This window comes from Thunnus thynnus, chromosome 12, assembly GCF_963924715.1.
Source record: "Thunnus thynnus chromosome 12, fThuThy2.1, whole genome shotgun sequence".
NCBI lineage: Eukaryota > Metazoa > Chordata > Actinopteri > Scombriformes > Scombridae > Thunnus > Thunnus thynnus.
This window is the reverse complement of record NC_089528.1, coordinates 29,161,641-29,182,107: the sequence shown is the minus strand read 5'-3', so window position 1 is coordinate 29,182,107 and position 20,467 is coordinate 29,161,641. Positions and strand designations below refer to the sequence as shown.

The window sequence follows — 20,467 nt, the reverse complement described above, 5'->3', positions numbered from 1 at the left end:
TACCTGTAGTATGGATAGATTGCTAAATAATAATTGTTTTTTGTATAATTATATATTATGTCAAAATGTCAAGAAGCCATGTGTCATCATATAATAATCCCAGTATGGCAGTGTCATCAGAGCATTTGTAGTATGTGGTAATGGGTGAAGGGCTGATGCAGTCGTTTGCCTTTATGGCCTGTGATATGATGGCTTGAGATTTTCCATATTTTAGTGTTTTAGAGATACATTAAAACAGTTTAAATTAAGGTTTTTTCAACCACTTTTCTTGTGCTTCAGCATTTTGCCCAACTGTGTTTGAGCTGACACTTTCCTCTTAACTGGTTAACTTTATACATTTCTTTTCCTACAAAGTTCTCACTCTTGTATGTATAATTAAACCCTAAATTGAATATGTGATTCACACACGGATGTATCATTTCATTTTTAGCACAGCATATAACACAGCTTGAATGTCCAGAAAAAAAAAAAAAGTGTTCATTGTAACATTGTACCGAGGGCCTGTGTTGATGTTTCTTATTCCTACATCTGATCACGAATGTAGCAACAACAACAACAAATACATTTTAAAAAGAATATTAAACTAAAAACTTAATCCTTTGAATATCAAACATTCACTGTAGGCTTGAAATGGGGCTCTGAACATTTTGTAGCTTGGAACTGTCCAAAAGTCAATGCTGGTTTCTATTAATCAAAACAACTCCCCCGAAACGTAGGTACATTGTGTTATAATAGGTATTCACAAGAACAGTTTGTGAATGTAGGACTTTTTAACAAACTGTGTTTAGTGTGGTTTTAACAGGTTAAAGATTTGAGTACTTCGTCTACCAACATCAAGGTGGCACAAAGGAGCCCCATGACTGAGTTTGCCTTGGGCCTTAAAATCACTAAATCTGCCCCTGCTGGGATCCTCACTGACACAGACTCTCTCCCACCCAGAGACACTGATGATTTTTACTTATTCTTTGTTGTAAAATTTTGTTTATTTATTTATATCACTTGTATTTTATGGTAGTCACTTAGTAAAGATACATGCTTTTTGTCTTACCTTCTAATTTTTGATTGTTATGCACCACAACACCAAGGCAAATTTCCTTGTACTTTGCAATAAACCTTTTTTCTGTTTCTGATTCCTATTATATGTATACATATACACACACACACCCACACACACACACACACACACACACACACACACACACACACACACACATATATATATATATATATATGTATATATATTAAATATATGGCTCATATCATATGACTCAGTGCATACGGTATATGGCTATACATGAAAAAATCAGAAACGGTCCTTTACATCCTTTATTGAGCAATAATAATAACAGTTGTCCATATACAGATACAACATCTGAATTACCTCAGAAAATGATTCAATATCAGATTTCAATACACAATCATAACATTAATATTCATATCAATTTGAAACAGTAACATCTTTGTTCTTGTCTGTGACACTGCTGAATATGTTTTGGTTATCTTGCGCAATTATTAACACCCATGAGCTAAATGTATGATTATAAACTATGACTGAATATTTCAAAGCAGTCACAACAGTTAGTTAAATCTGCTGCACTCCAGTATCAGTAAGTCAGAATTTCTTATTCAAACCAGATCAGTTTTTATTTCATCCCAATTACTGAGGCCACCTTTCCTATTATCCAGTTTAATATTGAAGATTGCCCCTCAGCTGTCTGTCTGGCTTGCATCTTGTACATTTCTTTCAGTTGTTTCATTTTCTCAGCCATTTCTCTTTCACGATCATCCCTCAATTGATTCTGCCTCTCTGTGTCAGCTTTCTGCTCCCTTATCTGTAGCTCATACTTTTCCTCTATTTCCTTCCTCAGTTCCTCCTGCTTTTTGCGCATTTGCTCTTCTTTCTCTTTAAGGATTCTTTGTTTCTCCTCTTCAATCGCTCTCTCTGCGGCCTGGAACATTTCAGAGGTGTAATGATTTCCTCCATTCTTCTCTGTTATACTTTTGATCTTCTGGAGCAACTCACTGACCTGAGAATGATCCTTCACCTCATTATTTAACACGTGGTACTGGCCGTTACATTTGGTAACAAGTTCCTTTAGGTCTTCGCTGTCGTTCAAGAACTCCTCAATAGTTCTCTCTTTGAGTCGGTCACCACCGGTAAAGAGAACCATGCTGTATTTATTGGCTTCCTCACCAAAGATCTTCTGAATCTTCTCCACCGTCTGCTTTTCTTCCGCTGTGTATCTGCCCAGGTTGATGATGACCAGGAAGATATGTGGTCCAGGAGAAGCATAAGGAATGCACTGGGAAATATCTGTAATTGTTTTCTTTTCAACAATCCTGGTGTCAAACAGGCCCGGAGTGTCAATAACAGCAATCTTTTGCCCATCCACCTCACCAAAGGCCTTGGCAACTTGTACTGTCAAAGACTTAGGGGATAAATGTGATTTAAAGGACTGTTTTCCCAGAATGGTGTTTCCTGTGGCACTCTTCCCAACTCCGGTCTTCCCCACCATCACAATCCTGAGCATCTCATCATCGTATCTGACAGATTCTGTTGGAATGAAAAAAATGAACAAATATTTAACACTAGGTATTCAAAATAGTACAACTACTATTGTCTAGAGGTCTTTCTTTCTTTAGTGTTATCATGGTTTTCACCTCATTTATTTCCTCATGTGTTCCTCGTGTCAACATGTATTGATGCAACAGGAAAGTTGATCTGTGTCTGAGCCGTTGTTGTCCATCTGTTTAAATACCTATGTGTATTGTCATGATTTGGTCAAATAATTAGACAATTTCATCCAACATTACTGCGATTAGTTCATTCTGATAAATATTATGACTAACCATTATGACATGTATTTTTTAAAATATGTTGATGTACACATTAATAATCGGTCACATTGTAATCCTTTTATTTGTAATCTTTTGCATGTTTGTGCGCTGCTGTGCGTCCTGTGTGTAACAAGCAGAGTGTATGTTGTGCACCTGCCTATTTAGGCACATATTACTGTCTTGATAAGGTGCCCTTAAAATAACAGTAAAACACTGTGCCATTGACTTCAGACCAGGTTTTTCTTGGTCAATTGCGCAATTGCTCTCCACTGCCACAAGATAGCAACGCGCCAACAAATCACCTGACCACACCTCATTTTAAGACAAACATGCCCATGGGCACTCTGATGGGCACAAGTGCATTTACTATTTAAACAACATGGGCACTGGATGGGAAAATAACAGCTTAGTCTTAAACTAGTCTTAAACTAGCAAAGACACCTGCGTTGTGCTTGGCACCGCTTTGCGCCAGGCGCAAGATAAGACCCCTAGAGTTCCATCTGGAACATTTTGGCATTTCACCACTTAGCTACAGCATGTAGGTAGCATGCTTGTGGAAGTATGCTTGCTGGCTTAGCCAAGTTTCCCTGGTTACCTTGGTTACCCATGCTCATGTAGCATTGCTGCCATCGTTATTATTAGAATATGCACAGTTATCTCTCTATTAAACGATCCCCCTCCTCTCTGTGACGGTCATGTTTGAATGACGCCATTCTGTACAGCTATAAACACATTTGATTTCCAATGTGTTCGGGCAACACGTCATAAGAACTATTTCTGAGCAATCATAAATCAGCATAAAACAGCTGTCAGAAGGTTTCCTGACTCCTTGCATGAAACAGAAGGGTTGTTTGTCCTTTTCCACTGCAGCACAACTAAACTGTTTCAGTTATAGTTTTGGCCAGGGGAGAACTTTACCATTAAGCAAGGTAGGCCACTGCCGTGGGCCACCAACTACAAGGGGTCCCAAACTGCTTTAGATTTATTATGATGTTTAGATATGAAACTTACAAAATTATGTTATTATTCAAACTCATTATACCCTGATAATACTAACAAAAGTAAGAACTTAAAAAAAAAAAAACATTGTCAATGTGCGACCCCTGTGCACTACAGACCAATGGTCTATTCCATCACTGGACAAGCTGCTGTGAACCCCAGTGTTGCCAGGTTTGGTAATTGGGTGATTTTGGATTGCATTGTGCAGGGGAAAATGGGCTTAGGTGGACAGAATTTGGGCTGGTTTTCCATGAGTTGGGCAGGTTTTTAATTATATTACAAATGATTAAAAATATCTAAAAATCCAGAAGGGATGGAAGGTGTTGTTTGCATTACCATTATTTATTTGGCTCTCTGACAGCATGGGATTACGCATTTCTCTCTGTCTTTGGAGTGCATGTGTGCATGTGGGGATACACTTCAGTGTGGCATACTGTCAAGGCTTGTGTGGCAGTATACCAAATTAGGTAAAACCTATTATTCTTGGTATTTGAGCTGTCCCTTTATTTATTCTTATTTTTAGGGCAGAGGTCATCAAAAATGGCAGAAACGTTTTATCGTTGCATTGTAGGATGTATTCTGTTGCCTTGTTTTTGTGTTCTACTGCAATTGTGACCACTTAAATTGTTGTTTTATTATTATGCAATATTGAAGTATTGTGGTGAGTCACAATACTGTTGCTATGATTTATGTTTATGAATGTATTTGCATTCTTCTTCTTCTTCTTCTTCTTCTTCTTCTTATTATTATTATTATTATTTTTATTACTATTATTTAAATCAATTTAGGTGGATTTTGAGCACTTATTGGGCTGGAAAACGTCAAACCAATCTGACAACATGCTCTCAACTCACATCATGCTAAGGACGCTGAAACTCCTCAAGGTAATGTGCAATTCAACACAATATTAAACAGTGAAACAGAGTTATCACAGTGATATTTCATAGGAAAAAATAAAGAGGAAAAGTAAAGCAATCATTGTAAAAGTCACAAAAGTAATATGCTTTTCAGCTGCTCTCCCTCAAAACTACACAGTTACTAAAATGTTCCTGTAGCATTGATTGTTAGATGGGAGCACCAACCCTCTTCCCCCTCAAACCCTCAAGAAAACAGAAATGAGAATGATGTTAATATAAGAAAAAAACTGTATTCAAGGAGGAGTGAGAGTCAATTAGCAGCCTATAAGAGAGGAAAACTGCTTTCAGGACAGAGGGAGAGAGGAAGCCTACCTCACTTGAGTAAATAAACTGAGTTGCTTTTCAGTGACTGGTTAAGTGAGCAGTTCATGTCAGAAAAGCAGAGGAAAATGCTGGGAAATGATTGCAGTTATAGCAATCATCAACCTCCTTAATACCATATGGTGAAAAGTACATTTACTCAAGTATTATGCTTGCAGTTATGAGCTAAATGTACTTTACTTTAATATTTCCATTTAATATAAAATTATACTTCCTCTTCACTTCTACTTGGATGATTCAGTTTCTTCTATTTCAGAGGGAAACACTGTACTTGTCATTCTACTACATTTATCTGACAGCTAGTTGCTGGTTACTTTACAGATTAAGAATTTACGCACTAAACATATAATCAGCAAATAAAATATGATGCATTATTAGAGATTGAAACTATCCAGCAGTTTGAAAAGCAGCTAAAATGAGCTCCTCCTTGCACAGACATTAAGTTAATGTAGGTACATTGTGTTATAATACTTCTGCATTATTACTTTTTACTTTAAACATTACAAATTGTCCAAGTTAGGGCTTCCCCCATTCTTCTTTACCTTTGAGTTGGTCATCATGGGTAAAGAAAACCTTGCTTGATTTGTCTGCTTCCATGCTGAAGATTTTGTGAATCACCTGCTTTTCTTCCTTTGTGTGTGTCTGCCCAGTCAGATGATGACAGGAAAGTGAAGTTAAGTCTGTAAGCAAGGCTTCTTTGTAGACAGACTTCATGCAACAAACCACGCCTACAAATCAATGCTGACATTAAAAAGCATTGAACCCTATGATGTAATTAGTTCTGTTACATTAGGGGTGTTTTGTAAATGAAATAATCATTTACGTACTTGATCTCTCGCTTTGTCTACCATCGTAATACCAACATTTTCAATCACAGAAAGGTACGAAAAAGCCCTATGACTGAGTTTACCGTTAGGGCCTTTCAAGGACCTTTCAAGGTCCTTGATGCTACTCCACTTCTATTAAGATGGATCAGTTTCTTTTATTTCAGAGGGAAACACTGTACTTGTCATTCTACTACATTTATCTGACAGCTAGTTGCTGGTTACTTTACAGATTGAAATTTTTCATACAAAATAAATGATCAATAAATAAAATTTGATGCATTATTATAGATTAAACTATCCAGCAGTACAAAAAGCAGCTAAAATGAGCTAATATATATGATTATATATATTAGCTCATAGCTATAAGTATTATAATACTTATTTACTTTTACCTAAGTACATTTTTAATGCAGGACTTTTTCACAGACTATGTTTAGTTTGGTATTAATAATTTAAAGTTTTGAGTGCTTTGTCTACCATTGTAATACCAACATTTTCAATCAGAGAAAGGTACGAAAAAGCCCTATGACTGAGGCCTTTAGGGCCTTTCAAGGACCTTTCAAGGTCCTTGATGCTGCCGGCCTACTTCAGTATGAGTGAAACTGCAAATTCAAGAGTCATACCGGCTTGGAGGTTGCCCAGGTCAACAAGGTCCACGTCAGTTGTTGGGGAACCAGGACACCCTGATGAGAAATTATTATCATTCATTTTAAATCCTGTTTTAAATACAACAAATGAAATCTGCTTTTACTTTAAATTCCATGATATGATGGTTTGTTTAGAGATATATTAAAAATGGTTTAAATGTAGGTTTTTACAACCAGACACCCCCACAAAGATCAATATTTTAGTGTTACACTGCATTGACAGTTTACAATTAGTTTGTACCTTCAGCAGTGAGCTGATCCCTTTTCCTCATTTGCTGTGTATTAACTGCTGTTAAGTCAGTGTAGCACTGAATTGTTTCCAAACATAAACTTGCTTCAGCATTTTGCTCAACTGTGTTTGAGCTGACACTCTCCTCTTAACTGGTTAACTTTGTGAATTTCTTTTCCCACAAAGTTCTCACTCTTACATGTTTAATTCAACACTGTGGAACATTGTGATTCACACACGTTTGTATCATTTTATTTTTAGCACAGCTTGAATATCCAGTCCTCCCAGATGTTCAGAGCTCATTCAGATAAATAGTACACCCTGTTCACTTGTCGCATCTGCATTTACAAGAAATGGCACATTTTCTTTTAATTGCCATTGTGCACATATAGGATGCAGCCGGCCTCATCAACAAGTCCCAGGACCCAGGGGCGGACTTTATCATTTGGCAAGGTAGGCAACTGCCTGGTGACCCCTACTAATAGGGTCCCCAAACAGCTATAGATTTATTATGATGTTTATGAAACTGTGGTGGCAGTTGCTGTAATAAAAGACTCACAGACCAGAGAATGTCTTTCTGGGTTTAATATCATACTTGGGTACAATACCAACAACAGATATAGATCTGAACAGTCCATTATTATAATCTCAACAGATAGGTACAGTTGGCTTCCTCTTCAGTTATCTCTACACACACTGTTCACTATTGTTCTTTCAACGGACAGGTGCTGCTGTCTCCTGTTATCCATGCCAAGTAGTTTTCACCATACACAAGATCACAGAACATCACCAAAATAGTAGTAAAACATAGTAAAGTATCAGAATAAGATATAAACATATATTTAAGTTTACATGTTGTATTTTTCCATTATAGAAACATATAAAATTATGTCACTATTCTAACTCATTATACCCTGAAGTTACTTACAAAAGGCCCCCAAAGCACTTTTTTAAAAATGATGTCAATGTAGGACCCAATTGTAGTGGAGTATAAATATAAAGTAGCATAAAATGAAAATATTCAAGTAGCCTAAAGTACAAGAAGCCTACCTCACTTGAGTAAATGAATTAACTTACTTTTCACTGACTGATATAATGGGAAATTGCTGATCACTCAATAAACACACAAATAGAGTATTGTTAGGTTATGAAATAATGTAATCAAATAATACAATCAGAAGTATAATGCATCATAGTTCTGGAGACAAAGATACATACCGCCTAGCTATCTTTTCTTTGTCTGAAAAGTTGGCACTTAACCAGTCCCTTAAATACTACTTGTACAGAATTTAAGACATCTGTTTACTAACCTTACAGGTCAGCAACCAACCCTCAGATAGAAACACAAGTCAAAAGTTCAACTAACCTAGGAACAGTCTTTCTTCATGAGCATATATGACAGTACATAAGCATCACAAGTAGCATCACAAAATAACATTACTACCATATTAAATTAAGGACAAACCACACTATCCTCTAAAAGCTTATCAGATTTACACATAAACATCTACATAACTATGGTTTATCTTATCACTGGCTCAGGTAAAAGTACAACAGAATAAACTTAACTGTTAAACACACAACTGCCTCATCTTACACAGCAAAGAACTAAGTTTAGAATAGACATAGCACAGAGGAATTTAGAACATGTGTGAAACACAAACTAACACTAAACTGAACTTAAACACTATCTGAAACGTGTATGATATATTCAAGAAATATATCAAATGATAATCTACTATTCAGTTTTCTTTCACACTGGTTCAGTGAGCAGTTCATGTCAGTGAAGCAGGAAAAACCTGAACAGTGATTACAGTTATGCAAATCATCAACCTCCACCAAGTACATTTACTCAAGTATTATGCTTGCAGTTATGAGGTACATGTACTATACTTTAATATTTCCATTTAATGCAAATGTATACTTCTACTCCACTTCTACTAAGATGGGTCAGTTCCTTTTATTTCAGAGGGAAACACTGTACTTGTCATTCTACTACATTTATCTGACAGCTAGTTGCTGGTTACTTTACAGATTGAGATTTTTCATACAAAATAAATGATCAATAAATAAAATTTGATGCATTATTGTAGATTAAACTACCCAGCAGTACAAAAAGCAGCTAAAATGAGCTAATATATAAGATTATATATATTAGCTCATAGCTATAAGTATTATAATACTTATTTACTTTTACCTAAGTACATTTTTTAATGCAGGACTTTTTAACAGATTATGTTTAGTTTGGTATTAATAATTTAAAGTTTTGAGTGCTTTGTCTACCATTGTAATACCAACATTTTCAATCAGAGAAAGGTACGAAAAAGCCCTATGACTGAGTTTACCTTTAGGGCCTTTCAAGGACCTTTCAAGGTTCATGATGCTGCCGGCCTACTTCAGTATGAGTGAAACTGCAAATTCGAGAGTCATACCGGCTTGGAGGTTGCCCAGGTCAACAAGGTCCACGTCAGGTGTTGGGGAACCAGGACACCATGATGAGAAATGGGCTACTGGAACAAGACATAGATGGAGCAGGGCAGAACAGGGATCTGTTGGAATGCTACTATACAAGTAACACCGATGAGAGGGGCTACATGTAGAGGTTGTGGGATATATGGATGCTTCGAAACCCAACATCTAAACTGACAAAGAAACAACTACTGGCTCAGTGTTCCAACATCCACAAACGGCAACCGCTATCACAACTAGAGATTGATGAGGTACAACTAACATGCTACGGCATGGGAGAGCCAGGACGACAGGTCAAAGGGGACATATCATCATCCTCCCCACACTCTGAGATTGGGGACCAACAAGCCCTTACAACCTGAACACAAGGGCAACTGACCTATCATGACTAAGCTGGACACCCGGCACCCCGGGCCGATTAGCCGATTACCAAGGCTAAGTGACAAAGTACCCTCTGAAAGTCTGCTAGGATCTACAGCAACGACATCGGAATGTCATTCGGACTAGAGAGGGAAGATGATCAGAACGGAGGGGGTTGAACTACCAGAAGGCAGCATTGCAGATGTTCAGGACAGCTACAAATACCTTGGGATCCCGCAGGCGAATGGGAACCTTGAGGAGGCCGCAAGGAAGTCAGTCACAGCCAAATACCTACACAGAGTAAGGCAGGTCCTGAAAAGTCGGCTGAATGGGAAGAACAAGATACGGGCCATCAACACGTACGCCTTGCCAGTCATCAGATACCCCACTGGTATAATAAGCTGGCCAAAGGAGGAGATAGAGGCCACTGATATCAAGACAAGAAAGCTCCTCACAATGCATGGAGAGTTTCATCCCCAGTCCAGCACTCTGAGACTGTACACTAAGCGGAACGAGGGAGGCCGAAGACTGGTGAGCATCAGAGCCACTGTCCAGGACGAAACAATCAACATCCAGGAATACATCAGGAAGATGGCCCCCAAAGATGAGCTGCTAAATGAATACCTCAGGCAGCAGAAACCCAATGATGCAGAGGAGGAGGAGGTACCATCATGGAGGGATAAGCCCCTACACGGCATGTACCACCGACAGATAGAAGAAGTGGCTGATATCAAGAAATCCTACCGGTGGCTGGAAAAGGCTGGACTTAAGGACAGCACAGAGGCACTAATCATGGCAGCACAAGAACAGGCACTCAATACAAGATCAACAGAGGTGGGGATCTACCAGACCAGACAGGACCCCAGGTGCAGGCTGTGCAAAGATGCTCCTGAGACAGTTCAGCACATAATAGCAGGGTGTAAGATGCAGGCAGGAACAGCGTACATGGAATGCCATAACCAAGTGGCTGGCATAGTGTACAGGAACATCTGCACTGAGTATGGGTTGGGGGTCCCAAGGTCACAATGGAAGACACCTCCTAAGGTGGTTGAGAATGACCAAGCCAAGACAATGACAAACTAGTGATGGCTAACCAACCGGACATCATGTTGATTGACAAGCAACAGACGAAGGCAATAGTGATGGATGTCGCAATCCCAAGCGACAGCAACATCAAGAAGAGGGAACACGAGAAGATCAAAAAATACCAAGGGCTGAAAGAGGAGCTAAAAAAGATGTGGGGAGTAAAGGCAACAGTGGTGCCAGTGGTAATTGGAGCACTGGGGGCTGTGACCTACAAACTGGGAGAGTGGCTCCAGCAAATTCCAGGTACAACACCTGAGATCTCTGCCCAGAGGAGCACAGTCCTAGGAACAGCTAAGATACTTCAGTTAAACAGTCCACCCTGTTCACTTCTCCCTTCTGCATTTACAAGAAATGACACATATTGTTTTATTTGCAAATGTGTGAGTATAGGGTGCAGCCGACCTTTCCAATTGGATTTTCTACTCTGTGTTCACAACATAATAAATGAACATGGGCTCTGCAAACCCAGTCAACACATGTTTGTTCTTGTCTGTGACAGTGCTGCAACATTTTTTGGTGTAATAACTTCCTCCATTCTTCTCTGGCATATTTCTGATCTTCTTGAGCAGCTCAGTCACCTGAGAATGATCCTCCACCTCATTACTGAACCTGTGATACAGGCCATTACATTTGGCCACAAGTTACTGCAGGTCTTCGCTGTCCGTCAAGAACTCCTCAATGGGTTTGTCTTTGAGCAGGTCACCATGGGTAAAGAGAACCATGCTGTATTTTATTGGCATCCTGTCCCAAAATTTCAGTCTTCTTTTCTCAGCCTGGTCGCCAGAATAAAACGTTGGCATTGTACGGTTCTGCAAATCACAGAAACGTTGAATATCTATGTTTCATCATGTGTTTCAACATTTAAACAATACATTTCATATCAACATTTCTGAAGTGACATAATTCACATGAGATCTATATGAGCTGACTTTCTTAGGAGGAGGGGTCGGTGGATGGCTAGCAAGTTTCTTGGCAGAAAAATGGAAATCAGCAGAGAGCACGGTTTGAGACCACCTCGAAACCAATGCCTGGTTCCTGTTTCAACCGACAAAACCGGGTGTTTTAAGTGAGACGTAGGGACATTTGTAGTCGTTTTTATTTTATTTTTTAAGAAATTTTAAGCCAAACTGTGATCTTTCCCTAACCCTAACCAAGTGGTTTTTGTGCCTTAATCTAACCAGACCTTAACCACAGCGTTGTCACATCATAAAACATCATTATTCAATGGATAATGGCCAACATCGAAACATAGACATTCAACGTATCTGTGGTTTGCAGAAACATACAATGCTAATGTTTTGTTCTGGCGATTGGTTTGCTTGTCTTCCTCTGTGAATCTGCCCAGTTTTCTCTTCAGTGTTCCTTGTTGTCAAACAGACCTGGAGTGTCGATAACAGCAACCTTTTGTCCATCCACCTCACCGAAGACCTTTTCACAGAGTGTAGTCAAAGATTTAGGGGAGAACTCTGATTTAAAGCACTGTTTTCCCAGAATGGTGTTTCCTGTGGCGCTCTTCTCAACCCTTAAATGATTCATTGTGATTCATTTTATTTTTATAATCTAAATAATGTAAGAGTCCAGTCCTTCTGCATTTTCAAGATTTCTTCTACTAACTGTAAATATGAAACCATGTTCCTCCTCCCATCAGCATTTACAAGAAATGCCACCAGTTCTTTTGAACTACCAACACTCCTTTGCACACTGCACATACTGAATGTGTCTGGCCCTTGGAATTGTAATTTGTAGTCCTTTTTCACAACATGATGTCAGTGAACATGGATGCCAATGTCAGCTGACAACAGATGCTACTTGCACAAGAGAAAAAACCCAAAACTTCTGAGTTTCACTTGTAGCAGAAATTTTAAATAAATCAGCCGATACTTACATACTTGAACTTCTTTGTACATAGTTTTAATACTTTTTTAGACTGGTAAAGGTGGAGCGATAGGACGAATTATAATGCAAGTGCAAGTAATCATTGGTACATAAAATACTCAATTTACATTTTGCACACCATTAGCTAAATTTTCTGGAATTATCTGAAAATGTGGCTGTGAGTCAGGCTATCGGATCAGATAATCTGATCTGATTTCCATCACACTCCTCCTATCTCTTCACTGAAAACACCGTCTCCATCGATGCCAACAAAGAGGTATTCAGCGGTGAACACATGGAGATTTACCAAACCAAACCCACATCACACTGTTGACAACTAGCACAGTGAAATCTAGGTGTGTATAGTTCGTTTATTGATCAAGTCTAGAAGCTTAAGTTACAAAAGGTCACCCAAGTAATTCTAACATTTACTATATTCAGAGGTTGAATACTAAAGTACTGTAAAACTACTTGAGTAGTACTTATGGTACAAAGGGAGGTGTTGCCAGTCGTGGAGATACCGAGCGATGGTCAGCACCTCAGAGCAGGTCACCATGGGTAAAGAGAACCATGCTGTGTTTGTTCGCTTCCTCACCAAAGATTTTCTGAATCGTCTGCACAGCCTGCTTTTCTTCGTTTGTGTGTCTGCCCAGTTTGATGACAACCAGGAAGATATGAGGTCCAGGTGAAGCATAAGCAATGCTCTGGGCAATATCTTTAACTGTTTCCTCTTCAGTGTTCCTGGTGTCACACAGGCCCGGAGTGTCGATAACAGCGACCATTTGTCCATCCACCTCACCATAAGCCTTTTTACAGTGTTTAGTCAAAGATTCAGCAGAGAATTCTGTTTCAAATCTCTTTTGTCCCAGAATGGTGTTCCCTGTGGCGCTCTTCCCAACTCCAGTCTTCCCCACCAACACAATCCTGATCAGCTCATTATTGTTGAAGACTATGGGAGGTGTAGACCCAACAATTGAAAAAAGGGACAGACAATTAATGTTATGTGCATTCATGAAATATGTTCAATTAGTCCACATTAGGGATGGATAACTATTACACAGTTTTAAGGTACATGAGTGTTTTGTCTTTCTTTAAGATTCTTGGCCCAAAAGGCGCAAAGTTATTGTTTAAGGAGAGTTCTAAGAACCATACTGGATTATTTGTACTATTTTAATATTTTTGACTTGATCTTTGATGTTGCTGAATCATTGTGATTCTAGTACCAAAAGACCCATCAAAACATCAAACTTATTCTGTATGTATAATGTGTGAGTTTCAGTGTTTATGTTCATGATATCAGAGAAAACTGTAGACACTGATGGTCCTTCCTCTAGATGTAAAACACAGTGGATTCATATGGACATGCGGTATATTATGTGCGATCTGCAAAAAGTTTTGTAGATAAAACTTACTGCTACAAAGTCTAAGTCTAAATATGGCTCAATTGTGGTACATAACCTCAAACTGGCGGTTTAAATTAATAACTGTTTATTGTACTGTAAGATGTGAATTATGTGTTAAAGACGTTTGTAAAAACCTGTGTTCACCTTTATGTTAAAACAACCTTGAAAATCAAACACTGATTAAGTGTTTAATTATTAAGCCCAAAGTCCTTGGGCTCTATTGACCTGTTTTTGCACAGCCAGGCACAAAGTGAAATAGAGACATTATTAGTGGGAGGTACACAAAGTCAGCAGGTGGACCTTCAGTAATGACCAACCACATGAGCCTCTCTTATCCCCAGAAAAAAAAAAAAGTGTTTATTGTAACATTGTACCGAGGGCCTGTGTTGATGTTTCTTATTCCTACATCTGATCACGAATGTAGCAACAACAACAACAAATACATTTTAAAAAGAATATTAAACTAAAAACTTAATCCTTTGAATATCAAACATTCACTGTAGGCTTGAAATGGGGCTCTGAACATTTTGTAGCTTGGAACTGTCCAAAAGTCAATGCTGGTTTCTATTAATCAAAACAACTCCCCCGAAACGTAGGTACATTGTGTTATAATAGGTATTCACAAGAACAGTTTGTGAATGTAGGACTTTTTAACAAACTGTGTTTAGTGTGGTTTTAACAGGTTAAAGATTTGAGTACTTCGTCTACCACCATCAAGGTGGCACAAAGGAGCCCCATGACTGAGTTTGCCTTGGGCCTTAAAATCACTAAATCTGCCCCTGCTGGGATCCTCACTGACACAGACTCTCTCTCACCCAGAGACACTGATGATTTTTACTTATTCTTTGTTGTAAAATTTTGTTTATTTATTTATATCACCTGTATTTTATGGTAGTTACTTAGTAAAGATACATGCTTTTTGTCTTACCTTCTAATTTTTGATTGGTATGCACCACAACACCAAGGCAAATTTCATTGTACTTTGCAATAAACCTTTTTTCTGTTTCTGATTCCTATTATATGTATATATACATACATATATATACATACATATATATATATATATATATATATATATATATATATATATATATATATATATATATATGCCTCATATCATATGACTCAGTGCATACGGTATATGGCTATACATGAAAAAATCAGAAACGGTCCTTTACATCCTTTATTGAGCAATAACAATAACAGTTGTCCATATACAGATACAACATCTGAATTACCTCAGAAATATCTCAATATCAGATTTTAATACGCAATCATAACATTAATATACATGTCAATTTGAAACAGTAACATCTTTGTTCTTGTCTGTGACACTGCTGAATATGTTTTGGTTATCTTGCGCAATTATTAACACCCATGAGCTAAATGTATGATTATAAACTATGACTGAATATTTCAAAGCAGTCACAACAGTTAGTTAAATCTGCTGCACTCCAGTATCAGTAAGTCAGAATTTCTTATTCAAACCAGATCAGTTTTTATTTCATCCCAATTACTGAGGCCACCTTTCCTATTATCCAGTTTAATATTGAATAATTCCCCTTAGCTGTCTGTCTGGCTTGCTTCTTGTACATTTCTTCCAGTTGTTTCATTTTCTCAGCCATTTCTCTTTCACGATCATCCCTCAATTGATTCTGCCTCTCTGTGTCAGCTTTCTGCTCCCTCATCTGTAGCTCATACTTTTCCTCTACTTCCTTCCTCAGTTCCTCCTGCTCTTTGCACATTTGCTCTTCTTTCTCCTTAAGGATTCTTTGTTTCTCCTCTTCAATCGCTCTCTCTGCGGCCTGGAACATTTGTGTGATGATTTCCTCCATTCTTCTCTGTTATAATTTTGATCTTCTTGAGCAACTCACTGACCTGAGAATGATCCTTCACCTCATTATTGAACACATGGTACTGGCCGTTACATTTGGCAATAAGTTCCTTTAGTTCTTCGCTTCAAGAACTCCTCAATAGGTTTCCCTTTGAGTCGGTCACTACCAGTAAAGAGAACCATGCTGTATTTATTGGCTTCCTCACCAAAGATCTTCTGAATCTTCTGTACAGTCTCCTTTTCTTCCTCTGTGTATTTGTCCAGTTTGATGATGACCAGGAAGATATGTGGTCCAGGAGAAGCATAAGGAATGCACTGGGCAATATCTGTAATTGTTTTCTTTTCAACAATCCTGGTGTCAAACAGGCCCGGAGTGTCAATAACAGCAATCTTTTGTCCATCCACCTCACCAAAGGCCTTAGCAACTTGTACTGTCAAAGACTTAGGGGATAAACTTGATTTAAAGGATTGTTTTCCCAGAATGGTGTTTCCTGTGGCGCTCTTCCCAACTCCGGTCTTCCCCACCATCACAATCCTGAGCATCTCATCATTGTATCTGACAGGTTCTGTTGGGACGAAAAAAATGAACAAATATTTAACACTAGGTATTCAACATAGTACAACTACAATATGGGCAAGTTGACAGTGGGCAGTTGTGGGTCTGAGCTTAAGATGGTTTGGAAAATCCAGTACATGTTTATCTTTTACTTTAGCTAGTTGTAGGGGTGTAAACAATTACTGTCAAAATAATTTGATAATCCACTTAATCTGACATGCAGAACAATAATTGTAGCACTATTTTAGCCCTATTTTAATGATCTAAAGCACATGGCGCAAGTGCATCTAAGGTGTGTCCAAATTCACTTTTGCTAGTTTAATGGCAGAAAAAATGGTCAAAGCACCAGGCACATGGTTCAAAGGAGTTGTCCATAGTCTCCTGATTAATCATGAGTGTTTTTTCAGCATAACATGCAATAAACCAATCAGAGTGTCATCTCCTATTCCCTTTTAAAGCCAGGTGCGCTTGCACTGTGGCAGATTGCTACTATAAAGGCGCATTTGCCAAGTAGTAAGAAGGAACACCTCTCTGTAGAGGACACGGATCTGCTCGTACGCAAAGTGAAAGCACACGAACCATAACGAGTACACTGGCCCCTGCTGCTCCTGGACCCTCCAGTGGTCAGCCTTAGACCACCAATTTAAGATCCTGTTTATTAATTTGTTGCAAATTTCTTTTCATTTTTTGAAAAGATTTATTTTTTTTTAATTATATCTTTGGTTTCTTTAAAATCGTTTTGTTCAGTCATGGGGTAACAGGTCAAATCAGCAGGGTTTTAATTGCTGAAAGTATGGAAACCTGATTATTGTAATCCCAAAAATGTTAAAGAATATTTGTCAAATATGGTTAAAAAATTTATTTATTAATTTTAATCATGTAAAAAAATCCTCAGCACAGTTATCAGGACTTGATCAGCTCTCCAAGGTTCTGATCCTGCTGCTGGCAGCAGCTAGAAACTGTACAGAGGTCTTTCTTTCGTTAGTTTAATCACTGTTTTCACCTCATTTATTTCCTCATGTGTTCCTCGTGTCAACATGTATTGGTGCAGCAGGAAAGTTGATCTGTGTCTGAGCCGTTGTTGTCCGTCTGTTTAAATACGTCGGTGTATTGTCATGATTTGGTCAAATAATTAGACAATTTCATCCATCATTACTGCGATTAGTTCATTCTGATAAATATTATGACTAACCATTATGACATGTATTTTTTAAAATATGTTGATGTACACATTAATAATCGGTCACATTGTAATCCTTTTATTTGTAATCTTTTGCATGTTTGTGCGCTGCTGTGCGTCCTGTGTGTAACAAGCAGAGTGTATGTTGTGCACCTGCCTATTTAGGCACATATTACTGTCTTGATAAGGTGCCCTTAAAATAACAGTAAAACACTGTGCCATTGACTTCAGACCAGGTTTTTCTTGGTCAATTGCGCAATCGCTCTCCACTGCCACAAGATAGCAACGCGCCAACAAATCACCTGACCACACCTCATTTTAAGACAAACATGCCCATGGGCACTCTGATGGGCACAAGTGCATTTACTATTTAAACAACATGGGCACTGGATGGGAAAATAACAGCTTAGTCTTAAACTAGTCTTAAACTAGCAAAGACACCTGCGTTGTGCTTAGCACCGCTTTGCGCCAGGCGCAAGATAAGACCCCTAGAGTTCCATCCGGAACATTTTGGCATTTCACCACTTAGCTACAGCATGTAGGTAGCATGCTTGTGGAAGTATGCTTGCTGGCTTAGCCAAGTTTCCCTGGTTACCTTGGTTACCCATGCTCATGTAGTGTTGCTGCCATCATTATTATTAGAATATGCACAGTTATCTCTCTATTAAACGATCCCCCTCCTCTCTCTGTGATGGTCATGTTTGAATGACGGCATTCTGTACAGCTATAAACACATTTGATTTCCAATGTGTTCAGACAACACCTCATAAGAACTATTTCTGAGCAATCATAAATCAGCATAAAACAGCTGTCAGAAGGTTTCCTGACTCCTTGCATGAAACAGAAGGGTTGTTTGTCCTTTTCCACTGCAGCACAACTAAACTGTTTCAGTAATAGTTTTGGCCAGGGGAGAACTTTACCATTAAGCAAGGTAGGCCACTGCCGTGGGCCACCAACTACAAGGGGTCCCAAACTGCTTTAGATTTATTATGATGTTTAGATATGAAACATACAAAATTATGTTATTATTCAAACTCAGTATACCCTGATGATACTAACAAAAGTAAGAACTTAAAAAAAAAAAAACATTGTCAATGTGCGACCCCTGTGCACTACAGACCAATGGTCTATTCCATCACTGGACAAGCTGCTGTGAACCCCAGTGTTGCCAGGTTTGGTAATTGGGTGATTTTGGGTTGCATTGTGCAGGGGAAAATGGGCCTAGGTGGACAGAATTTGGGCTGGTTTTCCATGAGTTGGGCAGGTTTTTAATTATATTACAAATGATTAAAAATATCTAAAAATCCAGAAGGGATGGAAGGTGTTGTTTGCATTACCATAATTTATTTGGCTCTCTGACAGCATGGGATTACGGATTTCTCTCTGTCTTGTGTAGTAGCTTCCTCCATTCTGCACATTTATATTTCTTATCTTATCGAGCAGCTCGCTGACCTGAGAACAATCCTCCAGCTCATTATTGAACACGTGGTACTGGTTGTTATATTTGGCCACAAGGTCCTGCAGATCTTTGCTGCCCTTCAAGAACTCCTCAATAGTTTTCCCTTTGAGCAGGTCACCATGGGTAAAGAGAACCATGCTGTGTTTGTTCGCTTCCTCACCAAAGATTTTCTGAATCGTCTGCACAGCCTGCTTTTCTTCGTTTGTGTGTCTGCCCAGTTTGATGACGACCAGGAAGATATGAGGTCCAGGTGAAGCATAAGCAATGCTCTGGGCAATATCTTTAACTGTTTCCTCTTCAGTGTTCCTGGTGTCACACAGGCCCGGAGTGTCGATAACAGCGACCATTTGTCCAGCCACCTCACCATAAGCCTTTTTACAGTGTTTAGTCAAAAATTCAGCAGAGAATTCTGTTTCAAATCTCTTTTGTCCCAGAATGGTGTTCCCTGTGGCGCTCTTCCCAGCTCCAGTCTTCCCCACCAACACAATCCTGATCAGCTCATTATTGTTGAAGACTATGGGAGGTGTAGACCCAACAATTGAAAAAAGGGACAGACAATTAGTGTTATGTGCATTCATGAAATATGTTCAATTAGTCCACATTAGGGATGGATAACTATTACACAGTTTTAAGGTACATGAGTGTTTCGTCTTTCTTTAAGATTCTTGGCCCAAAAGGCGCAGTTATTGTTTAAGGAGAGTTCTAAGAACCATACTGGATTATTTGTACTATTTTAATATTTTTGACTTGATCTTTGATGTTGCTGAATCATTGTGGTTCTAGTACCAAAAGACTCATCAAAACATCAAACTTATTCTGTATGTACAATGTGTGAGTTTCAGTGTTTATGTTCATGATATCAGAGAAAACTGTAGACACTGATGGTCCTTCCTCTAGATGTAAAACACAGTGGATTCATATGGACATACAGTATATTATGTGCGATCTGCAAAAGGTTTTGTAGATAAAACTTACTGCTACAAAGTCTAAGTCTAAATATGGCTCAATTGTGGTACATAACCTCAAACTGGCGGTTTAAAATAATGACTGTTTATTGTACTGTAAGATGTGAATTATGTGTTAAAGACGTTTGTAAAAACCTTGTTCACCTTTATATTAAAACGACCTTGAAAATCAAACACTGATTAAGTGTTTAATTATTAAGCCCAAAGTCCTTGGGTTCTATTGACCTGTTTTTGCACAGCCAGGCACAAAGAGAAATAGAGACATTATTAGTTGGAGGTACACAAAGTCAGCAGGTGGAGCTTCAGTAATGACCAACCACATGAGCCTCTCTTATCCCCTTTAAACACAGCAACAGGTGAAACAGGTGAAAGAGAGAAAAGAGTTCACCTCCATGAAGCACCTGAATTTATAATACAAATTCAGGACAACCCAAATATTCATATACATCATTCCAAAATATGCTGACAATAATAGAATGAAAATACAACTGATCTGTTCTCA

At 38.5% G+C, this 20,467-nt stretch overlaps 2 protein-coding genes across 2 annotated transcripts in view; both read right to left on the bottom strand.

Moving 5' to 3' along the window:
- The window catches only part of LOC137194679 (GTPase IMAP family member 4-like), an 88,843-nt gene that overhangs the window by 13,182 nt on the left and 55,194 nt on the right, over positions 1-20,467 (bottom strand). The gene's annotated exons all lie outside the window — the stretch shown is intronic.
- On the bottom strand, positions 1,644-19,578 carry LOC137193524 (GTPase IMAP family member 8-like). Its single transcript, XM_067604735.1, has 6 exons — positions 18,879-19,578; positions 16,012-16,371; positions 13,122-13,517; positions 9,211-9,288; positions 6,526-6,585; positions 1,644-2,554 (listed from the first exon to the last, which is right to left on the bottom strand). Exons 1-6 carry the CDS (start codon positions 19,576-19,578, stop codon positions 1,644-1,646), a joined length of 2,505 nt encoding a protein of 834 aa, XP_067460836.1.